The sequence below is a fragment of the Micromys minutus genome (genome assembly GCF_963924665.1).
Source record: "Micromys minutus genome assembly, chromosome: 25".
In the NCBI taxonomy this organism is placed as follows: Eukaryota; Metazoa; Chordata; class Mammalia; order Rodentia; family Muridae; genus Micromys; species Micromys minutus.
In genome coordinates, this window is record NC_137960.1 from 40,499,879 (window position 1) to 40,520,090 (window position 20,212).

Genomic DNA, 20,212 nt, shown 5'->3' on the forward strand with positions numbered 1-20,212 from the left:
GCAACCCCAGCTTCCCAAGTCCCCAGGCGGACAACTGTGGTCTCCCGCTCAAGGGACAGCGGCAGCTCCATCTGCAACCAAGCTGGTAGTCCCCCTGCACTCCCTTTGGGCCCACCGCCAGCCAGCCGGCATTCGGCGACGTTTGAGTGACAAGAAGCTGTTCCTATGAGACTCGAGGGCGGGGCGATTGCGTCACTTCCTGACCTGTCGAGGGGGAGGATGCTTATATAAGGTCTGCGCTCACGCAGAACCCTCGCTTACACAGTATGGCCGGCGACATTAGCTAGCGCTCGCTCAACTCTCTCTAACGGGAAAGCAGCGGACTACAAGAGACTGAACTGTATCTGCCTCTATTTCCAACAGACTCACGTTCAACTTTCGCTCACGAAAATTAGCCGGGAAAATTTTATTAGACCTTTTTTTAAAAAAAGTTAATATAAAATTATAGCAAAAAAAAAAAAAAAAGGAACCTGAACTTTAGTAACACAGCTGGAACAATCCGCAGCGGCGGCAGGAGCGGCGGGAGAAGAGATTTAATTTAGTTGATTTTCTGTGGTTGTTGGTTGTTCGCTAGTCTCACGGTGATGGAAGCTGCACATTTTTTCGAAGGGACCGAGAAACTGCTGGAGGTCTGGTTTTCCAGGCAGCAGTCCGACGCAAGCCAGGGATCTGGGGATCTTCGTACCATCCCAAGGTGGGTGCTGGGGCCTGCGGGTGGCTCGCCGCCGCCTGCGAGGCACGAGTCCCGGCCTCAGGTGGGGCCAGGTCGGCGGGCGGGAACCGGCTTCTCCCGCCGCCGTTGCGGGGCCGCCTGCGCCTGGGGGAGGGGAGGAGGCCCGCGCGGCCGCGTGCTCAGGTAACGTTCCCGGCGGGCCCGGGCGGGGGGCGCGCGGCCCTCCGGCAGGTGTGGCTCGGTTCGGCGTGCCGGTGCGGGTGAGGGGCGGGCGGGGCGGCGAGCAGGCCTCCCGCCGCGGGGTGGGCGGCCGCGCGTGGCGCTCGCTCGGGCGGCGGGATTGGGCGGGAGCGGCGGTGTCGCAGTGCCGGGCCCGCCGACGCCCGGACCTGCCCTTGAGCAGAGGCCTCGGGACCCTCCGCGGGCTTTGCCCGGAGGCTCCTGACCTTGGGCTGTGTAACCTGTTAAGGGAGCCGAGGTGCGGGAGAGCGCGGCCGGGCGGTGGTGGACGGTTTGCCGGCTTTCCCCGGGGTACGAGCCGACCGGTCAGCCGGGAGAGCTATTTTATTTAATGCCTTAAGCTGGGGGGAAAGGAAACCTGGAGCCCTCCGCTCACACCCGGGCGACCACAGGCGACACGGGACGTGGTGCACAGAGCTGTTAGTGAGAATCGAGCATAGGAGCGCGCGTTGTGACATGGATGCAGGGACCCGGCGGCGGTGACACCCGCCGGCTGCTTGGGCGGCCGGTTCGCGTGCTCCGCGGTGCTCCGAGGCGCACTAATGCGACTAGAGTGGCGGAGGAACCGGCGTGGTCCGGTTCATTGAGAGGCGGACCAATGAGCTCCTGGGCCCCTCCGGAGCCTGGCCCCAGGGTGTGGACCAATGGGCGTTTTAGGAATGTTGGCTGCGCGGTGCAACCGTCCTCTGACAAAAAAGGGAGAAGAGAATCCCGGCGGCCACGTGCTGCCGAGACTTTAAGGCACACTGGGAAACGCAGTTCCTACCAGTTGCCGCAAACGTTTTCCATTATAGGGGGAAAAATGTACCCAAAGTGTTGAGGTCCCAGTTTTCGAGCCTCATGAGAAGTTGCAGACACTTTTTTTGCGTTTTCTCATAGTAAGCATAGAGAACCATACTCATTTTACAAATGGAGAGCTGATTGTGATAGGCGTCTCGAAAAGCTAGTGCGTCCAGGATAATTTCCTAGAAAAATCTTGGTACGGACAGTAAGAGGGGTGCGCAAGGAAATTACAAAAACATTTGGAAGTTGAAATGATACGCGTATGTATAAAGGGAAGATTTTCTCCTTCTTAACTTCATTGGAAATACCAGGGTGGGATTCTAGAAATGGATCAGAGGTTAAGAGCATTGGGTAGGTTGTCCATGGGACCAGGATTAAATTCTCAGCACCCACATAGCTCACAACCATCAGTAACGCCTCCTGAGGACGCCGCACACCTACTTGTAGGGCACATACACACATCGGCTAAAATGTATTAACGCTTGATTAAAGTGGCTCCTGAGTAGAGGAAAGGTGGGCTTTTTTAAAAAGTAGACTATTATTTTTTCTACACAGGGTTTCTCTGTGTAGCCTTCCCTGGCTGACCTGATCCACCTGCCTCTGCCTTGGGATAACCCCCACTGACCTGTGATTTAACTGCCTTTTATTTAGTTTGTGTGTGTGTGGGGGGGGTGTAGCCAGAAACTGACTTTTCCTGTTTTGGCTGAAATCTGGAAAGTGAAAAACTGACTGCTTTTTCAGTGGCCATCCAGCTGAGGTGCACTGATTGTTACCTGAGAAACAGCAAGTAACATAGTCACATAGTCAGTGGCAAATGACTTAGGAGACCTGTACCTTTTCTGAAAGGGAAAGTATAGCCATGGGATGGCATAACTGATCTTTACAGTGGTTAAAGTATTAAGTTTTTGATCCTATTCCTTTTTTGGCCAAGGCTGGGGACAGAAACAGTGGTATATAAAATGCTAGGTATTAAAGCTGTCCGGCAATTTTATGGAGTTAAATAATTTTTTTTTTTTTTGAGACAGTTTTTTCTGTATAGCCTTGACTGTCCTGGAACTTTCTATGTAGACCAGGCTGGTCTTGGAACTCGTTAACTTTGTTGTGTTGAGTAATAAATATATTTGATAATCAAAAAATCCTTACATGTCATTGCTGAAAATACTGACCTTAGTAACTACCAAAATGTGAAGAGACTGAAAGCTGTTAAAAGACAGACGTCAGAGAAGCTGTCTACTTTGGAAGCATATTCAATACGTGCCTACAGAAAGAGCCAAAGGGTAACTTTAGAAATAGGGATTGCTTTCCACGTTCCACATCTTCATAAGAAGCGGGCAATACCTGAATCAAGGCTACCAGGCCTGATGGTTTTAAGATCTAATTGGATATATCGACTTGAGAATTTGAATAGCAGATTTATGATAGCCCCCAAACTGCAAATTTTCTAGTGGGAAGGGAGGAAGATTGAAATTGGTGGCACACCTTAATCCTGGCACTGGGGGGGCAGAGGCCATGCTGGTCTACAAGTGAGTTTCAAGCCAGTCGGGTGCTACATAGTGAGATCTTGAACCAAAAAGTTAAAATAAAAACCATTGTTCTGGGCAACACATGAGTACTAATGTAAGCAGATCTGCTGAGAAAAGTCTGGCAAGCCCATGCTGTAAGATTTCATTTCTGTAAAACAGGAAATGCAGGCTAGCCTGACAAGACTGGTCAGTGGTCATTAGAAGCCTTATAAAGAAGCATGAAGGGCCTTTAAGAATGCATTGCTGGCTGTGCATTAGGCACAAGCTCTTAATCCCCACATTCGTGAGGCGGAGGCAGGGAGATTGACGTTAGCCTTGTCTGCATAAGCAAGATCCAGGCAGGTCAGGGCTGGGCAAGTATGGGAGCACGCATGCAGATTCACACCGATTTGTAAGGGTTAGTCTGGCAAGAACAGGGTGAAGGTATCCCCAAAATATAAACTCATAAAAGTTGAAGGAAACACCTTCCAAGAGTTGTCCTCCGACCTACACAAGTGCATCATGGTGACTGGAGCTCAGAGGCAGTGGACCTCAATAAATTGGAAGCTTGCCTGATCTACAAAGAAAAAAAACAACTTGTGTCTTTTTGGAGATACTTACTCTTTAGAAAGTAACATGGACTTTAGGTTTACTTCGTCTTTCTTTGGTTTAGATTAGGTTTTGCTTTATCTGTAGCAGTCTCTTGAGATTGAGGGTTTGCCCACCTGCTGTTAGTGTGATCCTTAGGACACCGAGGGCTGGGAGGTGGGTTGCAGTTGGCTAAGTGCTAGGACTTTAACTGGGTCCCTTGAACGCTGAGCAGAACCCATGTGTCACTTTAAGTTTGTACTTGTGACCCTGGCAGGGACAGGTGATGAGCCCTGTCTGAAGGGAGCTGGACACACTCCTAAGAAGTCAGTGGTTGTTGCAAGCGTACCAGTGTGCACACATTAATTTATTGGTAGTAATTTTCTCTGGCTTCTCTTATGCCCTATTTTAAATATCTTTGCTAATCACAAGTTTGGAAGTTGTTTTCCTGAAGGTTTTATTTACATTTTATATTTAGATATGGAATTAGATATGATTTGTGTGTGTGGCATGGGGGAATAGATCCTTTAGGCCAAAAAAAGGTCTCTTTCTAAGCCAAGACAAAGTTAAAAAGATATTGAAATTAGCCTTTGAGAGTACTTTTCCACTCAGAATATTGATTATAATTCATCTTAGGACATAACCTAAGCAAACAGATTTCTTCAGTGAAAGGAGCACATTGCTTTATTTTTGTTATTTGAGGTGTGCACTTGGATTTGGTGTTGGTAGAGGTCAGAAGCAGGTGTCAGATTCCATGGGACTGGAGTTACAGGTAGCCAGGAGCTGCCTGACATGGGTGGTGGGTACTGAAGCCTGAATTCCATTTATTTATTCAGAGGTAGGGGTCTTTCTACATAGTCCTGCTTGTCTGCCCTGGAGCTCGCTTTCTGTAAATAAACCAGGCTAGCCTTTGAGGTCATGGGGATCCCTGCTGCATCCTGAGTGTTGGGGCTCCGGAGCTCCTCTTAACTGCTGACCAGCTCCTCTTAACTGCTGACCGTCTTATCTCTCCAAGGTGCAGCCCCAAGCCCTTTAACAAAGGAAACCCTGGCTGATGCAGCTTGGCTTGAACAGTTACTGACTGGAGAAGAGTATGGTGTGGGAAGTGTAGATGGGTGGCTAAAGGGACGAGAATGATTTGTGTTGGGTGGGGTTGTGACTCCACTTAACCTCACAGAATAGATTTGAAGTTGACATTAAAAAGAAGCAGTTTCTTAGGGTTAAATTTGGTGAGAAATGGTGGGTAGACTACTAGCTAGGTAGTAGACTTGGTGGCGTGTGCCTTTAATTTCAGCAAGGGTAGCCAGATACAAGTATGTCCAGGTTGGCGGCCGGCTGGTCTACAAACCAACTTAGGGCTACACAGTGAAAGCCTGTCCAAAAAAGATGGTTCTGACTATAAGATCTTTTTTGCTTCATGATTCATGAGATTGATCTATTTTTAGTAATGTGAAGTTAGGTGGGAAATCCAGTGGCAATGAAGATAAATGCATTATTTAAAAAATATTAGAGGGGCTGGAGAGTTGGCTCAATGGTTAAGAGCCCTGACTGTTCTTTCAAAGGTCCTGAGTTCAATTCTCAGCAACCACATGGTGGCTCACAACCATCTGTAATGGGATCTGATGCCCTCTTCTGGTATCAGAGGACAGCTACAGTGTACTCATGTAAATAAAATAAATAAATTTATTAAAAAAAAATAAAAAATATTAGAGACTTTTTAAATTGGTGGTAGAAATAACATTTAGAATTGGTGGGATAGTCTTAGCCTGTTTTAAGAAACATTATAACAAAATAAAACTGAGTAACGTTTATCCTTGTTGAAGGTCATACTGAACTCTTTCTTATGTGATGACTGTTAAACACTTGGATTTGTTTCTGGTGTTTTACACAAAGAATTTACAGTGCATCACCAGAAAGCCTTTTAGTTTGAGCTTCCCACGGCAACTATTATTGTGCTACTGAAGTTGTGCAAGTGTTTCCTCCTGTAGGGCACAGGGCTGCTAGCAGGACTCAGCTCTTCCCAGCCCCCTTTTCCTCTGTTTCTGGGGGCTCAAACTCAGATGCTATAATTACCACTGAGTCATCTCTTTGACCCCAGATTGTCTCTTTAAGAAGTATGCACTGAGCATACTAGCAGCAATAGAGAGAAAATAGTACAGATAAATTGGGGACACTTTTGGTTTAAATGCTTGTGTGCATGCATGTAGGTACCCTTGGAGGTCAGAAAAGAGCATCAGATGTCCTGTGAGCAGCCACTACAGATGGTTGTGAGCCACCGTGTGGTTGCTGGGAATTGAACTCAGGATCCCTGTGGAAGAGCAGTCGGTGCTCTTAACCGCTGAGCCATCTTTCCAGCCCCTACAGTGTTCTAAACCTTACAGGGCTTGGGGGGAGTCATACTTTGTATACTGGTCTATAATTGCTGATCATCTTTACTTTGAGGGGGGAGCTGGGGTTGGAACTCAGCCTTGTATATTCTAGGCGGGTTGGTGTTGGCTGCCTTAGCCTCTCTAGTGCTCTGTTATAGGCACATTCACAGGTGCTGAGTACAGTCTTAAGAGACAACTTGTGTCCACCCCTACCCCCCGTCTTGGCAACCCAGCATGCTTCTTCCTCAAGTGACAGTGATGCTGAAAGTACTCGGCATTTTATTCTACCATGGAATGAAAGGAAGCAGTTGTTTCAAAGTCTAACATGAAATAGTGTAACCCTGAAGGCATGTGGGCACAGTATAATGACATGCCTCCAGTACTTGGGAGACAGAGGCAAGTAAGTGAAGACTACATAGTGAGACCCTGTCTCAAACAAAAACTAAGGATTGAAACAGTTGACGCTGGAGTGGAGTGTGCGTGTATATGTCCCCTCATTAGAACCTACAGTATCTAGTCTAGCATCACAAGGCATGCTGCCTTTTTTAGTGGGAAAGCTTTATTGCTAATGTTATATATAGAAAGTACCTTGTTACCATTATTAGAAAGTAATAAAGGGAGAGATTGCCTGCCTGTAGTAACTGTTGCACCAGAATGGTCTGTTTGTGAGTCTTGACATTACATAGTATTGAAACTGACCAGTGAAGACTACACATTAGGGTCACATGCTGTGGTTTAGTGCTTGGGTCAATGTTTCTTACTTGGGTGGGACAGTTTGCTACTGGGGAGACACTTGGCAATATTTGGAGATATTTTTTGATTAATTTAACATACTCAGGGAGTAGGGGGTTGCTGCTTCTGGCATATAAGTGGATAAGGCCAAGGATATTTGTACCTGCATTAGAATGTCAGTAACTGTTGAGATGCTGAAAAAGCCAGCTGGTGGTGGCATGCAGCACTTGGGAGGTAGAGGCAGGTGGATCTCTGAGTTTGAAAATAAGTTTTTATTAAGAGGGAAATGGCCAGTGCAGTGGCACATTTTTCTTAAATCACAGGAATGGGGTGAATGTCTGAGCTGGCCAACCTGTGTACATAATGCATACCCCGTACAGCCTGTTTCAAAACAAATAGATTCAATGGTCTTAGCTACTGTGCCACATGTTCTATGTAATATCTGTCTTAAGAGACTCGAAATAACTCAGGGCAGAGTGCTTGCCTATCATTTGGTCTGGGGTTCAGTCTCTAGCATTGGGGGGTAAGTTTCCTTGAACAGGATAAAGTGTGGTAGAAATAACACCTTGATAATTGTGTCTTTTGTTGGAGAACAGATCTGAGTGGGATGTCCTTCTGAAGGATGTGCAGTGCTCAATCATAAGTGTGACAAAGACTGACAAGCAGGAAGCTTATGTACTCAGGTGAGTGCTGTGGCTGTGATGGTCGCTGTCCTGACGCCTTTGTCCTTCACTTTACATCTGTGCCTTAGCTAGCGGCTCTTTGTGACCTTTCCCACATAGTTAACAACAATATATGTTGGCTGAAAGAAAAACATTGTATTCTAATATCTGCCCCAATTTCTCACAAGGCATGAAATCTTGTTCCATTATAATAGGTTGCTGTATACAGAAGCCATTACTAACCTTTTAATATTAAGTGAGAAGTCAATTTAATCAATAAATTGAGTGCTTAGTTTATACTGTGGGCATTAGGCCTTGGGTTAAATAATAATATACATAATGTCTGGGTTCTTTTGTCTTGTTAAGTGTGTTTGGCATAGGCAGATGTTTATGGAATTACTAATGTGTGGACTATGCCAAGTAGATTTTTTACATACTATGTAAAAACATTGATTTCCTTACGAATCTATCTACTTAAAGCAATTAAAAAACAAAACATGTAAGAGTGGTGCCCAAGATGAGGTCAAGTGTGTCTTTAGTAAACAGCAATGGCCACAAGTGTACCAGCTACACTTGATTAGTTAGGCTCTTGTGTGGTGTCCAGACATGGGAATAAACGCCATACAAAACTGTATTATCCACTAAAGGAAAATTACACACTTGCAGGAAAATGGATGGACTGGATGTGTAGAACTTGAGGTGAAATGCATGCGACTGTGAACATTCAGAATTAGCCAATAGTTGTGTAGGAGAGAGTTGAGAAAGGCTGACTGTTGGATATGTGAAAGGAGTGAATGCAGTCACCTCATAAGCTGTAAAGGGCTATCGAGCTAACGTTTTCTAATTATGTTGTAGCTTGTCTTTGGTGGATAAATACATAAAAATACTGATGTAGTGGTATACTGATGATCTTGTAACTTTCTGTTGCAGTGAGAGTAGCATGTTTGTCTCCAAGAGACGTTTCATTTTGAAGACATGTGGTACCACCCTCTTACTGAAAGCACTGGTTCCCCTGTTGAAGCTTGCTAGGGATTACAGTGGGTTTGACTCAATTCAAGTAAGTACTCAGACACATGTGTAACTGTTTCTGTTCTGGTAGTTACTGGTTTACCTCAAAGAATGGATAGTTTCTTTGCACCTGAGGTTGGGATTGAACCCATGCTAATCACCCTGCCATGTTAGTTTATACTGTTTTGGGCTTTGGCTTTTTGTTTTACAGTACAGGATGTTATCATTCACCAGGCTTGCCTCAACTCAGTCCTTCTGCCTTTTCTTCCAGAGGTCTGGAATTAGTTACTTGTTGCTATTCCAGCTTGCTTTGTGGGTGGGAAGAAGAGAGGGTCTGGCTTTGGTGCCCTGGCTGCTCTCTAATTTACACTCTTGCCTTAGTGTCCTTAGCTCTAAGACTAGAGCTGTGAACCACCATGCCCACACTAGTGTAGCTGTGGTGTCACCCCACTCTCCCTGTGAGAAGGTCAGGACATAGGTAGGGACTTTGATTGTGTTGACTATTGAGAACACTTACCATGCAAGCCTGACATCTTGAGTTTTATCCCCAAAATCCACCAAAGGTGGAGAGAAGTAGCCCCAAATTTGTCTGTCTTCTGACCTCCACATAGGCACAGGATCCACATGTATACAGAGTATTGATCTATGTTGTCCTCATAGTTTTGCTCAATGTATAGAAACCACTACTCCATGCTGGATTTGGTGGCTGCACACTTGGAATCCCAGTGCTTTGGCATGGGAAAGCAGAGGGAACAAAACTGGTCTATGTGTATATATATATGTATATGAGTGTTGCCTACACATATATGTGCCTAGTGCCCATGAGGACAGAATAGGACAAAAAAATCTCTGGGGCTAGTTAGAGTTTTTGAGGCTCCATGTGAATGCTGGGAATGGAACTTTAATCTTGAGATCTCTCTCTTTTTAAGAGCTTCTTTTATTCTCGTAAGAATTTCATGAAGCCTTCTCACCAAGGGTACCCACACCGGAATTTCCAGGAAGAAATCGAGTTTCTTAATGCAATTTTCCCAAGTAAGTAAACCTAGAATTTAATAATTGTCATTTAGAGATGGATGGGTATTTTGTTTGTATCTGCTTTAATTTCTGAGATGGCTTTCATGATCTAGCCCTTGCTGGTCTGGGTCTGGCCTGGAACTTCATGGATTGTTTACACTGTTTGATAGTGTGGGGTTTTGTTTTCTGCTTATCTAGATGTTATAAAGATTTCAGACATTAGTTGTGGGTAACACATTATCTGATAATGTGAGCAGGGTGCTGGGCAAGTGAGGCAGTGGTCATGTGCCGCAGCCATTGTGACTGAGTGGACGGAGGGTCAGCACCCAGGGCCAGTGTGGCTAGTAGTGAGAACTTGTTCCAGTGACAGTTGCTCAAGTGGTTACGTGCTACACAGGACCCAGGAGTGAGGTGAGGGTGGGGGTTAAATGCTGGTGCTAGCTCACAAATAGTAGTAAACACACATGTAGCATGCATGAGGCCCTGAATTTGTCAACACTACAAGAAATAAGACTTCAGATACTTACCAGTAATTTATAACATCAAATGCCATATGCTGCCAGAGGGGTGGGTATTTACTTGGTGTTGCTTCCAAGTTGGTTTACTGGGCTGAGGGAAAATCTTGAAACAGTTTGGGAAGGATGCATAAGTAAAACAGCTTTAAAACGTGACCAATTCTGTACCCCCGTGTGGGAGTTTAGGAAGAATTTAAGCCTGGTTTTCTCAGTCATTAGGGTTCAATGTCAAATCAGTGGCAGTCAAATAAAGCTCCCAAGAGCTCAAGTGATAGAAGCACTTGTTGCCCTTGCAAAGGACCTAGATTTGGTTCCTGGGTCAAAGTCGTAATGGATCTGCCCTCTTCCGACCTGTGGGCACAAAACACCTATGTGCTACCTGTAATGTAAACTCATGCATAGGAACATATCTTCTTAAGACAGCAGAGGAGATGTTTCTTCTGACATTTAGGTGGCATATATACTGCTCATTTATTGAATGATGGATAATCAGATAAGTCGTCCTGTTAAGTGATTTTTTTTTTTTTTAATCCTCTTCACAGATGGAGCAGCATATTGTATGGGACGTATGAATTCTGACTGTTGGTATGTAGTTTTTGGTTTTGGCTTGGCTTTGTTGCCTGTGTGTGTGGGTTTTGTTTTTTTAAGGGGAGAAGGATGTCTTAAGGTATACCTAGTAACCACTCTTGTTAATCCTGGCTATTCTGGAGGCTGAGGCAAGAGGAGCAAGGCCAATAAAGTCAACTTAGTGCAATAAAATAGAAAGGAGAAAAGATTGGAGTGTGTTTCAGTGGCACAGCGTACTTATACTCAGCATATGTACGGCCCTAGTGTAAACAGGAATTTTGGATTTTTTTTTTTTTTTTGTGGGAGGTGGAGTTATGTAGCTTGCTGGTCATGAACTCTGCTTTGTAGACCAGGTTTGTCAGTGTCTTTGCCTGGCTCCCGAAAGATGCCATTAAAAGTATACTACCACGTCCATTGGAAAGCTGTTTTGCAAGTTTTGTCTGTTTGTTTGATCATAACCATCTCCTACCCAAAACCTTTTTTGGTCCCCATCTTCTTAATCTGTCCCTTTTTTTTTAAGGTTTTAGCCAAGCAGTGATGGTGCAAACCTTTAATCTTGCACTGCACTCTGCAGGCAAGGGCAGGTGGATCTTGAGTTTGAGATCAGCCTGGTCTACAGAGAGCATCCATAGTTACACAGTGAACCCTCCCTCGAGTACACACGCACATGCTTGCATGCATGCTTCAATTCATCGCCCGTATCAGTACTCCTGGGTATTTGGCCGTAAATTAGAGTTCTGTGAGCCTGCCCAGACTTCTTAACACTGACTCTTCAGAAGGCATCAGGCGTCATCGTCTTCGACATTTGGGGCTTGTGAAGCACCATTTTCTGCTACAGGCTCATAGCTGATGCTCTTGATGTAATGCAGCTGCAGCTGCTGGGAGGCTTTAAGGTAGATAGATGGCATTATGAAGACAGCATGGGCTTTTGGTAAGACTGGGTTTCTCTGAAGTAAAACCTGTTTTGCTTCTGCATAGGTACTTGTATACTTTGGATCTCCCAGAGAGCCGAGTAATCAATCAGCCAGATCAAACCCTGGAAATTCTGATGAGTGAGCTTGACCCAGCAGTTATGGACCAGTTCTACATGAAAGATGGTGTTACTGCAAAGGATGTCACTCGTGAGAGTGGAATTCGTGACCTGATACCAGGTTCTGTCATTGACGCCACACTGTTCAATCCTTGTGGCTACTCAATGAATGGAATGAAATCGGATGTGAGTGACTAGTGCTCTGAATAGATACTTTAGTATTTGTGTCTTCTTTCTGGTAATTACAACTTGTTTAATATTAACTCTCTGTTAATAACTTTTCTCTAAGGGAACTTATTGGACTATTCACATCACTCCAGAACCAGAATTTTCTTATGTTAGCTTTGAAACAAACCTAAGTCAGACCTCCTATGATGACCTGATCAGAAAAGTTGTGGAAGTCTTCAAGCCAGGAAAATTTGTGACCACCTTGTTTGTTAATCAGGTATCTTGTCCTTTGCTTTTTCCACTTTCCAAGACTTTGCATATGCTAGGCAAGCACCAAATGATGCGGTTGCTGGGAGCAGTAGAACCTAGAGGGAAATGATGGGCTTTGCCTCAGACATGTTGCCAGGTGACAGCACTCCCTGTCACTAACATGCCACAGTGCCACTCCCTGTGCTTAGCTGCTGAGCAGAGAGAGCTAACCTGTTTGTTTAGGTTTTTTAGCGATCTTGTTCTGTATGATACCTGGTGAGCTCCTGTTCTGCTGATGTTCCCTGTTGACAACCCTGCTTCCCAACCCACATAGAAATTGACAGACAGCTAACAAAGATGAAATGAAGTGCTGCGGTTGGGTTGGGGAGAGCGCAGTGGTTGGGGGCACTTGGCTGTCTCCGTGCCCATTTTGCCCAGTGGTGTGTACACACAAATACTTGAAATTGATCTTTTAAAGTTCATAGTTTTAAGATCGCCATCTATTCGTGACATTACTGTTCTGTCTAAAATATTCTGCTAGTCAGAAGTACTGATTGCTTGTTCCAATTTTTCCCCAGAGTTCTAAATGTCGCACAGTGCTTTCTTCACCCCAGAAGATTGACGGTTTTAAACGTCTAGATTGCCAGAGTGCTATGTTCAACGATTACAATTTTGTTTTTACCAGTTTTGCTAAGAAACAGCAACAACAGCAGAGTTGATTAGAAAAAATGAAGAAGAAAAAACGCAAAAAGAGAAGACACACAGGAGGTGGTGGCTGCTTTCTAGATGTTGATCCTGGGGGCCATGCTGACCACGACCACCACCTTGTAGTTGCAGAAAGCCCTAGGTGTAATGATAGTGTAATCATTTTGAAGTGTATGCATTACTATATCAAGGAGTTAGATATCTTGCATGAATGCTCTCTTCTGTGTTTAGGTGTTCTATGCCACTCTTGCTGTGGAACTGAAGTGCATGTAGAAAAGAACTTTGACTGTATGAATCTTTACAACACTTGTGAAAATGATTCAATTTGGTTTATGCACAGTGTAATATTTCTGCAGGCATCATCCAAAATCCCCCACAGACAAGGCTTTCGTCCCCATTAGATGCGGCCTCAGCTGACCATCTGCGACTGTTCTATTAAATTGCTACCAGAGTTTTTACATCCAATTACCTCCACTTTCTAGAGCATACTCTCTACTGTTATTCAAAACCAATTTTTACTTTATACAGGTGTTTTATGCAGTGGCAATTAAAGATTTTCTTCCACAAGTTGAGTCTTTGTAAGAAAATGATTCCAGTTGCTCGTTTCGTGTTCTTCTGTTTTAATGGTTGCTCCTGCATTTATAGTCCTATGTGTTTTTTTTTTTTTCACCACCCCTGATGAGGCAATACATTGTTACACTGTGAGCTTATATCATAATCTTACACCCCAGATGGGAGTTTGGAGATGGTCCCTTGCTTAATTTTTTCTAAGACATAGAATGTGGCCTCCTTATTGGTGAACTTTGGTGGAAGATAAATGATAAAACTGAATGTATCAAATGAAAAGAATTCAGTCTCCAGGGGGTGATGAGCCCATTAAAAAAAGGAAAACTCCGTGGGATTGATAGGCTATGCAGTGCACTTTAATTAGCTTTAACAGAGTGCCTACCATGCCTTCACTAACTTACTAAGTAGTGACAGGAATGTCCACTAAGTCAAAGCAGAAATTTAATCCTAAACATTCTGACCTCAGTGCCGCCATTGTCACCATTTTTTACTAAAGGACATTTTAATTTGAAGGAGAATCGGTAGTTTCCATCCGTTCTGATAGAAACTCAGCCATTCCATTCTCTGTGGTCTTGTGTTTTGCCGTGGTGTTTGGATGATCAGTGGCAGGACCCCCCAGGTTACTCAGCCTGGAGACTGGATTAATGGATGAAACGGCACAATGTTCTGACAATTTAAGGGCACTAGAAATATGGGCTTTCAGGAGTCGGCATGTTAGTGGCATTTTCAGATACTGTGGGATTTAAGCAAAAAGCAAACTGGACTAAATTCCTTATTTATTGCCCTCCTACTGTTTTCTTGGTAGTTTCTGGACTAACACAGTGATGTTTTGTTCCTTCCGTATTTATAACGAAACACTTTTTTAGCGTTTCTAAGCATAGAATCTACTTGGTTTGAGATCAAGTGGTTGGAACACTGTCTGGATTTTTACTTTATACATGGTGTTGACTGGATGCTTCATTGGGGAAGCTTTCAGCCAGCTTTATCAGTCTGATTCTGTAATGAGCACAGCACCTATTTTGAATTGCTATTGGAGGACCAGTACTTATTTAAGCTGGATTTTGTAACCCAGTAGATTTTGGCTTGAGGTCTGATTCCCCCATCTTTTAAAATTAAGGATTCTAATGGTAAATTGCATAGGTTTGTGTGGAACAAAGCCTAGAAAAGAAACCGTAGGTGGACTAGTGATCTAGTGTAATTACAGGCGGGGAAGTTTTGGTGCCATAATTTCTTTGTTGGTGTTGGACTTTTAAATCAGCTGAAATGTATTTCTGTACCACAATGTAAGCTTCAATAAAAGTTTGCTTAATTGTCTAGTAACATTCAGAAAGTTTTCTGTTTGGTGTCTACTTAGCCAAAATCCAGGGAATTTGAAACATTTGAAGCTGAAAGTGACAAGCCATTAATTAGTAAGGGGCTTCATGTACAATGGATGTTTAATTGAAGTTTGTTTGGCAAGTACTCTACCTTTGCTCTTTCTTGGTTATTTTTTAAATCAACTAGGTGTCTGGCAAGCTGAAAGTAGGCAAAAAACACTGTGTTCTGATTTTGTTGAATTGGCTTATGTTAGAAAATACTTTGCTGGTTTTCTGTTTAAGGAAAAGGGGGAAGGTGCGGCTGGAGAGATGGCTCAGAGGTTAGGAGCGCCTCCTGCTCACCCAGAGGTCCTGAGTCAATTCCCAGCAACCACATGGTGGTTCACAGCCATTTGTAATGGGATCCGATGTTCTCTTCTGGTGTGTCTGAAGAGAGCAACAGCGTACACATTAAAATAATATTAGTATTAATTTTAATACTAATAAATAGTAAATGCTAAAAGAAAAAGGGGGCTTAGAATTATTCTAGGCTTAAGTAGCCTGAGGCCAGAGGCTGGAGAGTGTGTGTGTGTGTGTGTGTGTGTGTGCGCGCGCGCGCGTGCGTGTGCGTGCGTGCGAGCGCTCAGATCCCATTACAGATGGTTAAGAGCCACCGTGTAGCTGCTGGGAATTGAACCCAGGACCTCTGGGAACCTCTTCAGCCCCCAACCATGGCAATATTTTACAAAGGAAAGGAAAACATTTAACTGGAGATGGCTTACAGTTTCAGAGGTTTATTAGTCCCCATTATCATGTGCTGGAGAAGGAGCTAAGAGTTACACATCTTGATTTGCAGACAGCAGAAGGAAACTGCCAGCCACACAGGGCTTAGTTTAAGCACATGAAACCTAAAAGCCCGTTTCCCGCTTCCGACAAGGCTACATCTAACAGTACCACTCCTTGTGAGCTAAACATTCAGAGTATGGGGGGCATTCCTATTCAGACCACCACAGTATGATAGGTCAAGATGACAGTGATCTTAAGCTGCTAGCCTTTTTTGCTTGTTTGGTTTTTTCTCCCACGGGATGGGGGGGGCAGCATAGGGTCTCACTTTGTAGGGCTGGCTGGATGGAACTCACATTGTAGGCCAGGCTGGTCCCAAACCATAGGTCCATCCGCCTCTGTTCTGCCTTTGGACAGTTGGGGCTAAAGGCGAGTACTACTTGCCTGTTTGAGACATTTCTCCATGCAAAGACTGTTAGGAAAAGATGGGGATGTGGACTGGGGAAGGTGTGGTGGGAGGGGATGCCTCTGGAGAACCCATGTTGAGGGATCCCTTCCCCCTGAGGGACCAGCCACACAACAGTATAGTATAGAATAGAGTTTATTTGGGGCATGGGGAGGAGAGCTAAGGGTGGTAGAGGCAGCAGAAGTGGAGGGGCCGTGAGCACGTGGAGAGAAGGGAGTGAGGAAGGGGGCAAGCAGCCCCTTTTATAGTGCCAGGTAACTGGGGTAGGGTTTACAAAATCCTAACAGTTCACCGGCTTTTGTAGGTCATGCCACCGTGATGACGAAGGAACAAGTTCAAAAAGCTTGAGTGCAAGTAGAGAAACTGCAATAGAACGATTTTAGATGCATTTGCAAAAACATTAAAATGCGTGTGAATTTAAAGGTGTGATGACATCCACTTCCTGAAAGCAGTTTTGGTCCCTTAGACCCTCAGTGTGGATCTTCCCATTTAAAACAATCACTTGGGAGATGTGGCTCAGTCAGCACACAGCCTGTATGAGTCCTGAGATATTCCCAACACCAAAGAGGAGAAAACCGCCTGGCCTTCCTGTATTAGGAAGTTAGGCTCAGTGAGCCCCTCATCTCGTGACCAAGGTCTAAGGAAGCATTACCTGCTTCCAGCAAAATTACTGTTGACATCAGGGTGCACCTTACTCTAGGTTACTCTGTATAATGACAGCGGCTTCCCAGGTTGTGCTCCGCCCTGGAAGACTCCATTTTGCTGGAGACCACCTGCAGCGCCACCCTCCAGCAGAGACTGATTAGTGAGCTGTTCCTGGGAGTGACAAGTGGTCATCCTATACGTTTACTGGGGTGAATTTAGAGTAGGGATACGTGGATGTACTAAAGTGCCTGAAACCAAACCAAAAACTTATCAGTCACACCAGATGCTGTAAAGGGTGTGGCGCTCCCTCACCTGGTCCTAAGTGACAGACCTAACACTGAGCCCTGTCCCTGCACAAGTCATCTGACACCTGCTGTGTGAGTGTATCGAGGACCCAAGACTCCCCACTCATCTGGGTCCCCACAGTTGATGCAGCCTACTCGGCTGCCGGCCTACCCACCCGTTCCCCAGTCAGGGCCTGATGGGAAAGTTTTCCCTGTGAACCTCCTTCAGCTTCTCCACCTGCAGCTGGACTCTCGCTTTGGTCTTGAACCCAATGAAGCAGTACCAGGAAGGCTCCCTCCTGGCTCTGGTCTGACTGACACAACGGCTCTGCTGCAGCTTCTTGTATTCATTCTGTGAGTCATAGGTATGCGGACATTTACTGTGCAGTATGATGTGAGAATTAACATTAGTAATTAAGATTGGCATAAAAGAACCTGTGTACAAGAAGCACAGGGATTAAGATGAAGCAGAGATCGAGGGAACAGCCAACCGGTGACTGGTCCAACCTGAGCTCCAACCCATAGGAGGGAGAGCAAGCTCCTGACACTATTAACAACACTGCTATGCTTGCAGACAGGAGCTTTGCATCAGTCTTCTGAGGGGCTTTACCCAGCAGTGGAAGGAAACGTGCAGAGACCCACAGCCAAACAGTAGGTGGTACTTGGGAAGAGTCGGAAGGCTTGAGAGAGCTGGAGGGGTCAAGGATACCAGAAAGACCTACAGAGTCAACTAACCTGGGTCCCTCGGGGCTCTCATAGATTGAACCACCAAGCAAAGAGCGTGCCTGGGCTGGACGTAGTCCCCCACCCCACCCCCAGACAGGTGTAGCAGGTGCACAGCTTGGTTTTGGTGTGGGTCCCTCACAGTTAGAGCAGGGCTGTCTCTGGCCCTGTCTGGGTGCACAGCTTGGTTTTGGTGTGGGTCCCTCACAGTTAGGGCAGGGCTGTCTCTGACCCTGTCAGCCTCAGTGAAAGACAATGTTATTAGTCCTATTGCCACCTGAGGTACCAGAGTGGGTGGTATCCACTGGGGAAGCCTTCCTTCTGAGGAAAAGGAGATGGGAGAATGGGGGAGGGGTGGGAGGGTGGGACTTGGGGGAGAGGAAGGAGGTAGGCTGTGACCGGGTTTTTAAATTAATTAATTGATGAGGGGAAAATGTGAAAGTGTAAGCTGAATAAACAGTTTTCTCCTCAACTTGCTTATTTTTTTTCAAAGATTATTTATTACATATAAATACACTGTAGCTGTCTTCAGACACACCAGAAGAGGGCACCTGATCCCATTACAGATGGTTGTGAGCCACCATGTGGTTGTTGGAATTTGAACTCAGGATCTCTGGAAGAACAGTCAGTGCTCTTAACCATTGAGCCATCTCTCCAGCCTCCCCCAGCCCCCACTCCCCCGAAACTTGCTTCTTGGTCATGATGTTTTGTGCAGGAATACAAACCCTGACTAAGACAAGACTGCTGAAGCTCTTTCTCATCTCTGTGGTGCTTAACTTGAGAGGCTGGGATCCCAGAGGACCAGAGTTTGATGTCCAGCTAGGCTTCCTCATGCACATGTGTACTCACATAAAGACACACACAAGTAAAAGTATTAGAAATAAATAAATAACAGCTGGAGAGATGGCTCAATTGTTAAGAACACTGGCTGCTCTTTCTCCTAAAGAACCTAGGTTCGATTCTCAGCACCCTCATGAAAGCTCACAACCATCTAGAATCCAAGTCTTAGGGATCCTATACCTTTTGGCCTCTGCAGGTACCAGACACGCAATGATTCCATATACATGCGGGCAAAACACACATAGACATAAAAATCAATTAATGAATCGATAAATAAATGCAATACAAGTGCAGACACTGAGAAGACTGGGCGCAGCAAGGACATCACTGTGCTGTAGGGCATGCTCAGACAGCCCGAGGAGGTCACTGGCATGCTTGAAAGCAAGGTCACGGACTAGGTGAGATGTTAATGGAAAATGTCCAGTGCTAAGAGCTGAAGGACAGGTCACCTGATGCTCCTGGAGACCACCACCACCACACAGATGGAGACCCTGGTGATGAGCAAGCTGCCAGCCAGCTTCTAAAGACTGGCAGTCCAGAAGATGAGCTAGTGACTGGATTTCCTCTTGATGACACGAAGTAGAAAGGTGCAAGAAATCACAATCGAGAGGAGGGGGCCAGTCAACACATCCAAGCAGAGTGAGGTTGACACTGTGGAATGTGGTGACATTCTAGACAAGATGTCACACTTCCCCCAACACTATTCTATGCCACTCCTGGAAGAAATGCCTCAATATCTAGAAAATAAAGCAGCATAGTCCTCAATCCCAACACCCTCAAGAGACCGGGATAGGTGGATCTCCGCAAGTTCAAGCTCAACATGATCTATATAGTGAGTTCCAGGACAGCCCGAACTATCCAGTGAGAACTTGTCACAAAGAAAGAAAAAGGAATAGAGAAAGAAGAAAAGGTTACCTTTTTATTTTATTTTTTTTACAAAGATTTATTTAGTACATGTGAGTACATTGTAGCTGTCCTCAGACACACCAGAAGAGGGCACCAGATCCCATTACAGATGGTTGAGAGCCACCACGTGGTTGCTGGGAATTGAACTCAGGACCTCTGGAAGAGCAGTCAGAACTCTTAACCGCTGAGCGTCTCTCCAGCCCCTAGCTATGAAACTTTAAAGTGTTTTTTAAGTGTGTGTGTGCGTGTCTCCTGGAGGGGACAGCAACTCCACAGGAAGACCAACATAGTCAACTAACCTGGACTCTTGGGGGCTCCGAGAGATTGGACCACCAACCGAAGAGCATACGTGGGCTGAACCCACTCCCCATAAACCCTACCCCATGAAGTGCACCTTGGTCTCTATGTGGGTCCCCAACAACTGGAGCAGGGCTGCCCGGGAACCTGCTGCCTGCCTATGGATTCTGGTCCCCTAACTGGACCACCTTGTCTGCTGTCAGTGGGAGAGGATGTACCTAGTCCTGCAGTGACCTGATGTGTCAGAGAAAGGGCTGGAGGGAAGAGAGGCTGTGGGAGAGAGCGGACTGGTGGGAGGTGGGCTGCAATTGGGATGTAAAGTTAATAAATTAATTAATGGGGAAAATTTAAAGTGAGTGTGTGCGCGTGCACGTGTGCGCGTGCTTCTCGTGCTCCTCCCTCACCTGTGCTAGTACCCGAAGAGGCTAGAGCTACAGGTAGTTGTAAGTCACGAAACACGATTGCTGGAACTTGAACTCAGTTCCTCTCTGCAAGAGCAGGTACTCTGAATACTCTGAGTCACCTCTTCTGTCTCCTTGGATGTGACGGTTGTACTGCAGTGAAGCTGTTGGAAGCTCCTGGAAGTTAAATGTTGTACAGG

At 45.4% G+C, this 20,212-nt stretch overlaps 1 protein-coding gene across 1 annotated transcript; it reads left to right on the top strand.

Moving 5' to 3' along the window:
- Positions 1-271: 271 nt before the first annotated feature.
- AMD1 (adenosylmethionine decarboxylase 1) lies at positions 272-13,372 on the top strand. The gene is made up of 8 exons (XM_080938371.1): positions 272-694; positions 7,484-7,570; positions 8,480-8,606; positions 9,487-9,589; positions 10,629-10,671; positions 11,632-11,869; positions 11,973-12,128; positions 12,679-13,372. The coding sequence occupies exons 1-8, from the start codon at positions 585-587 to the stop codon at positions 12,817-12,819; spliced, it is 1,005 nt and encodes a 334-aa protein (XP_080794497.1). The 5' UTR covers positions 272-584; the 3' UTR covers positions 12,820-13,372.
- Positions 13,373-20,212: the final 6,840 nt, after the last annotated feature.

Excerpts from the sequence above, each read along its gene's own strand:
- AMD1 (XM_080938371.1), top strand. The coding sequence starts at position 585 with ATGGAAGCTGCACATTTTTTCGAAGGGACCGAGAAACTGCTGGAGGTC. Across the intron at positions 9,590-10,628 it reads TCTTAATGCAATTTTCCCAA|ATGGAGCAGCATATTGTATG; the intron begins GTAAGTAAACCT and ends TCCTCTTCACAG. Across the intron at positions 11,870-11,972 it reads TGAATGGAATGAAATCGGAT|GGAACTTATTGGACTATTCA; the intron begins GTGAGTGACTAG and ends CTTTTCTCTAAG.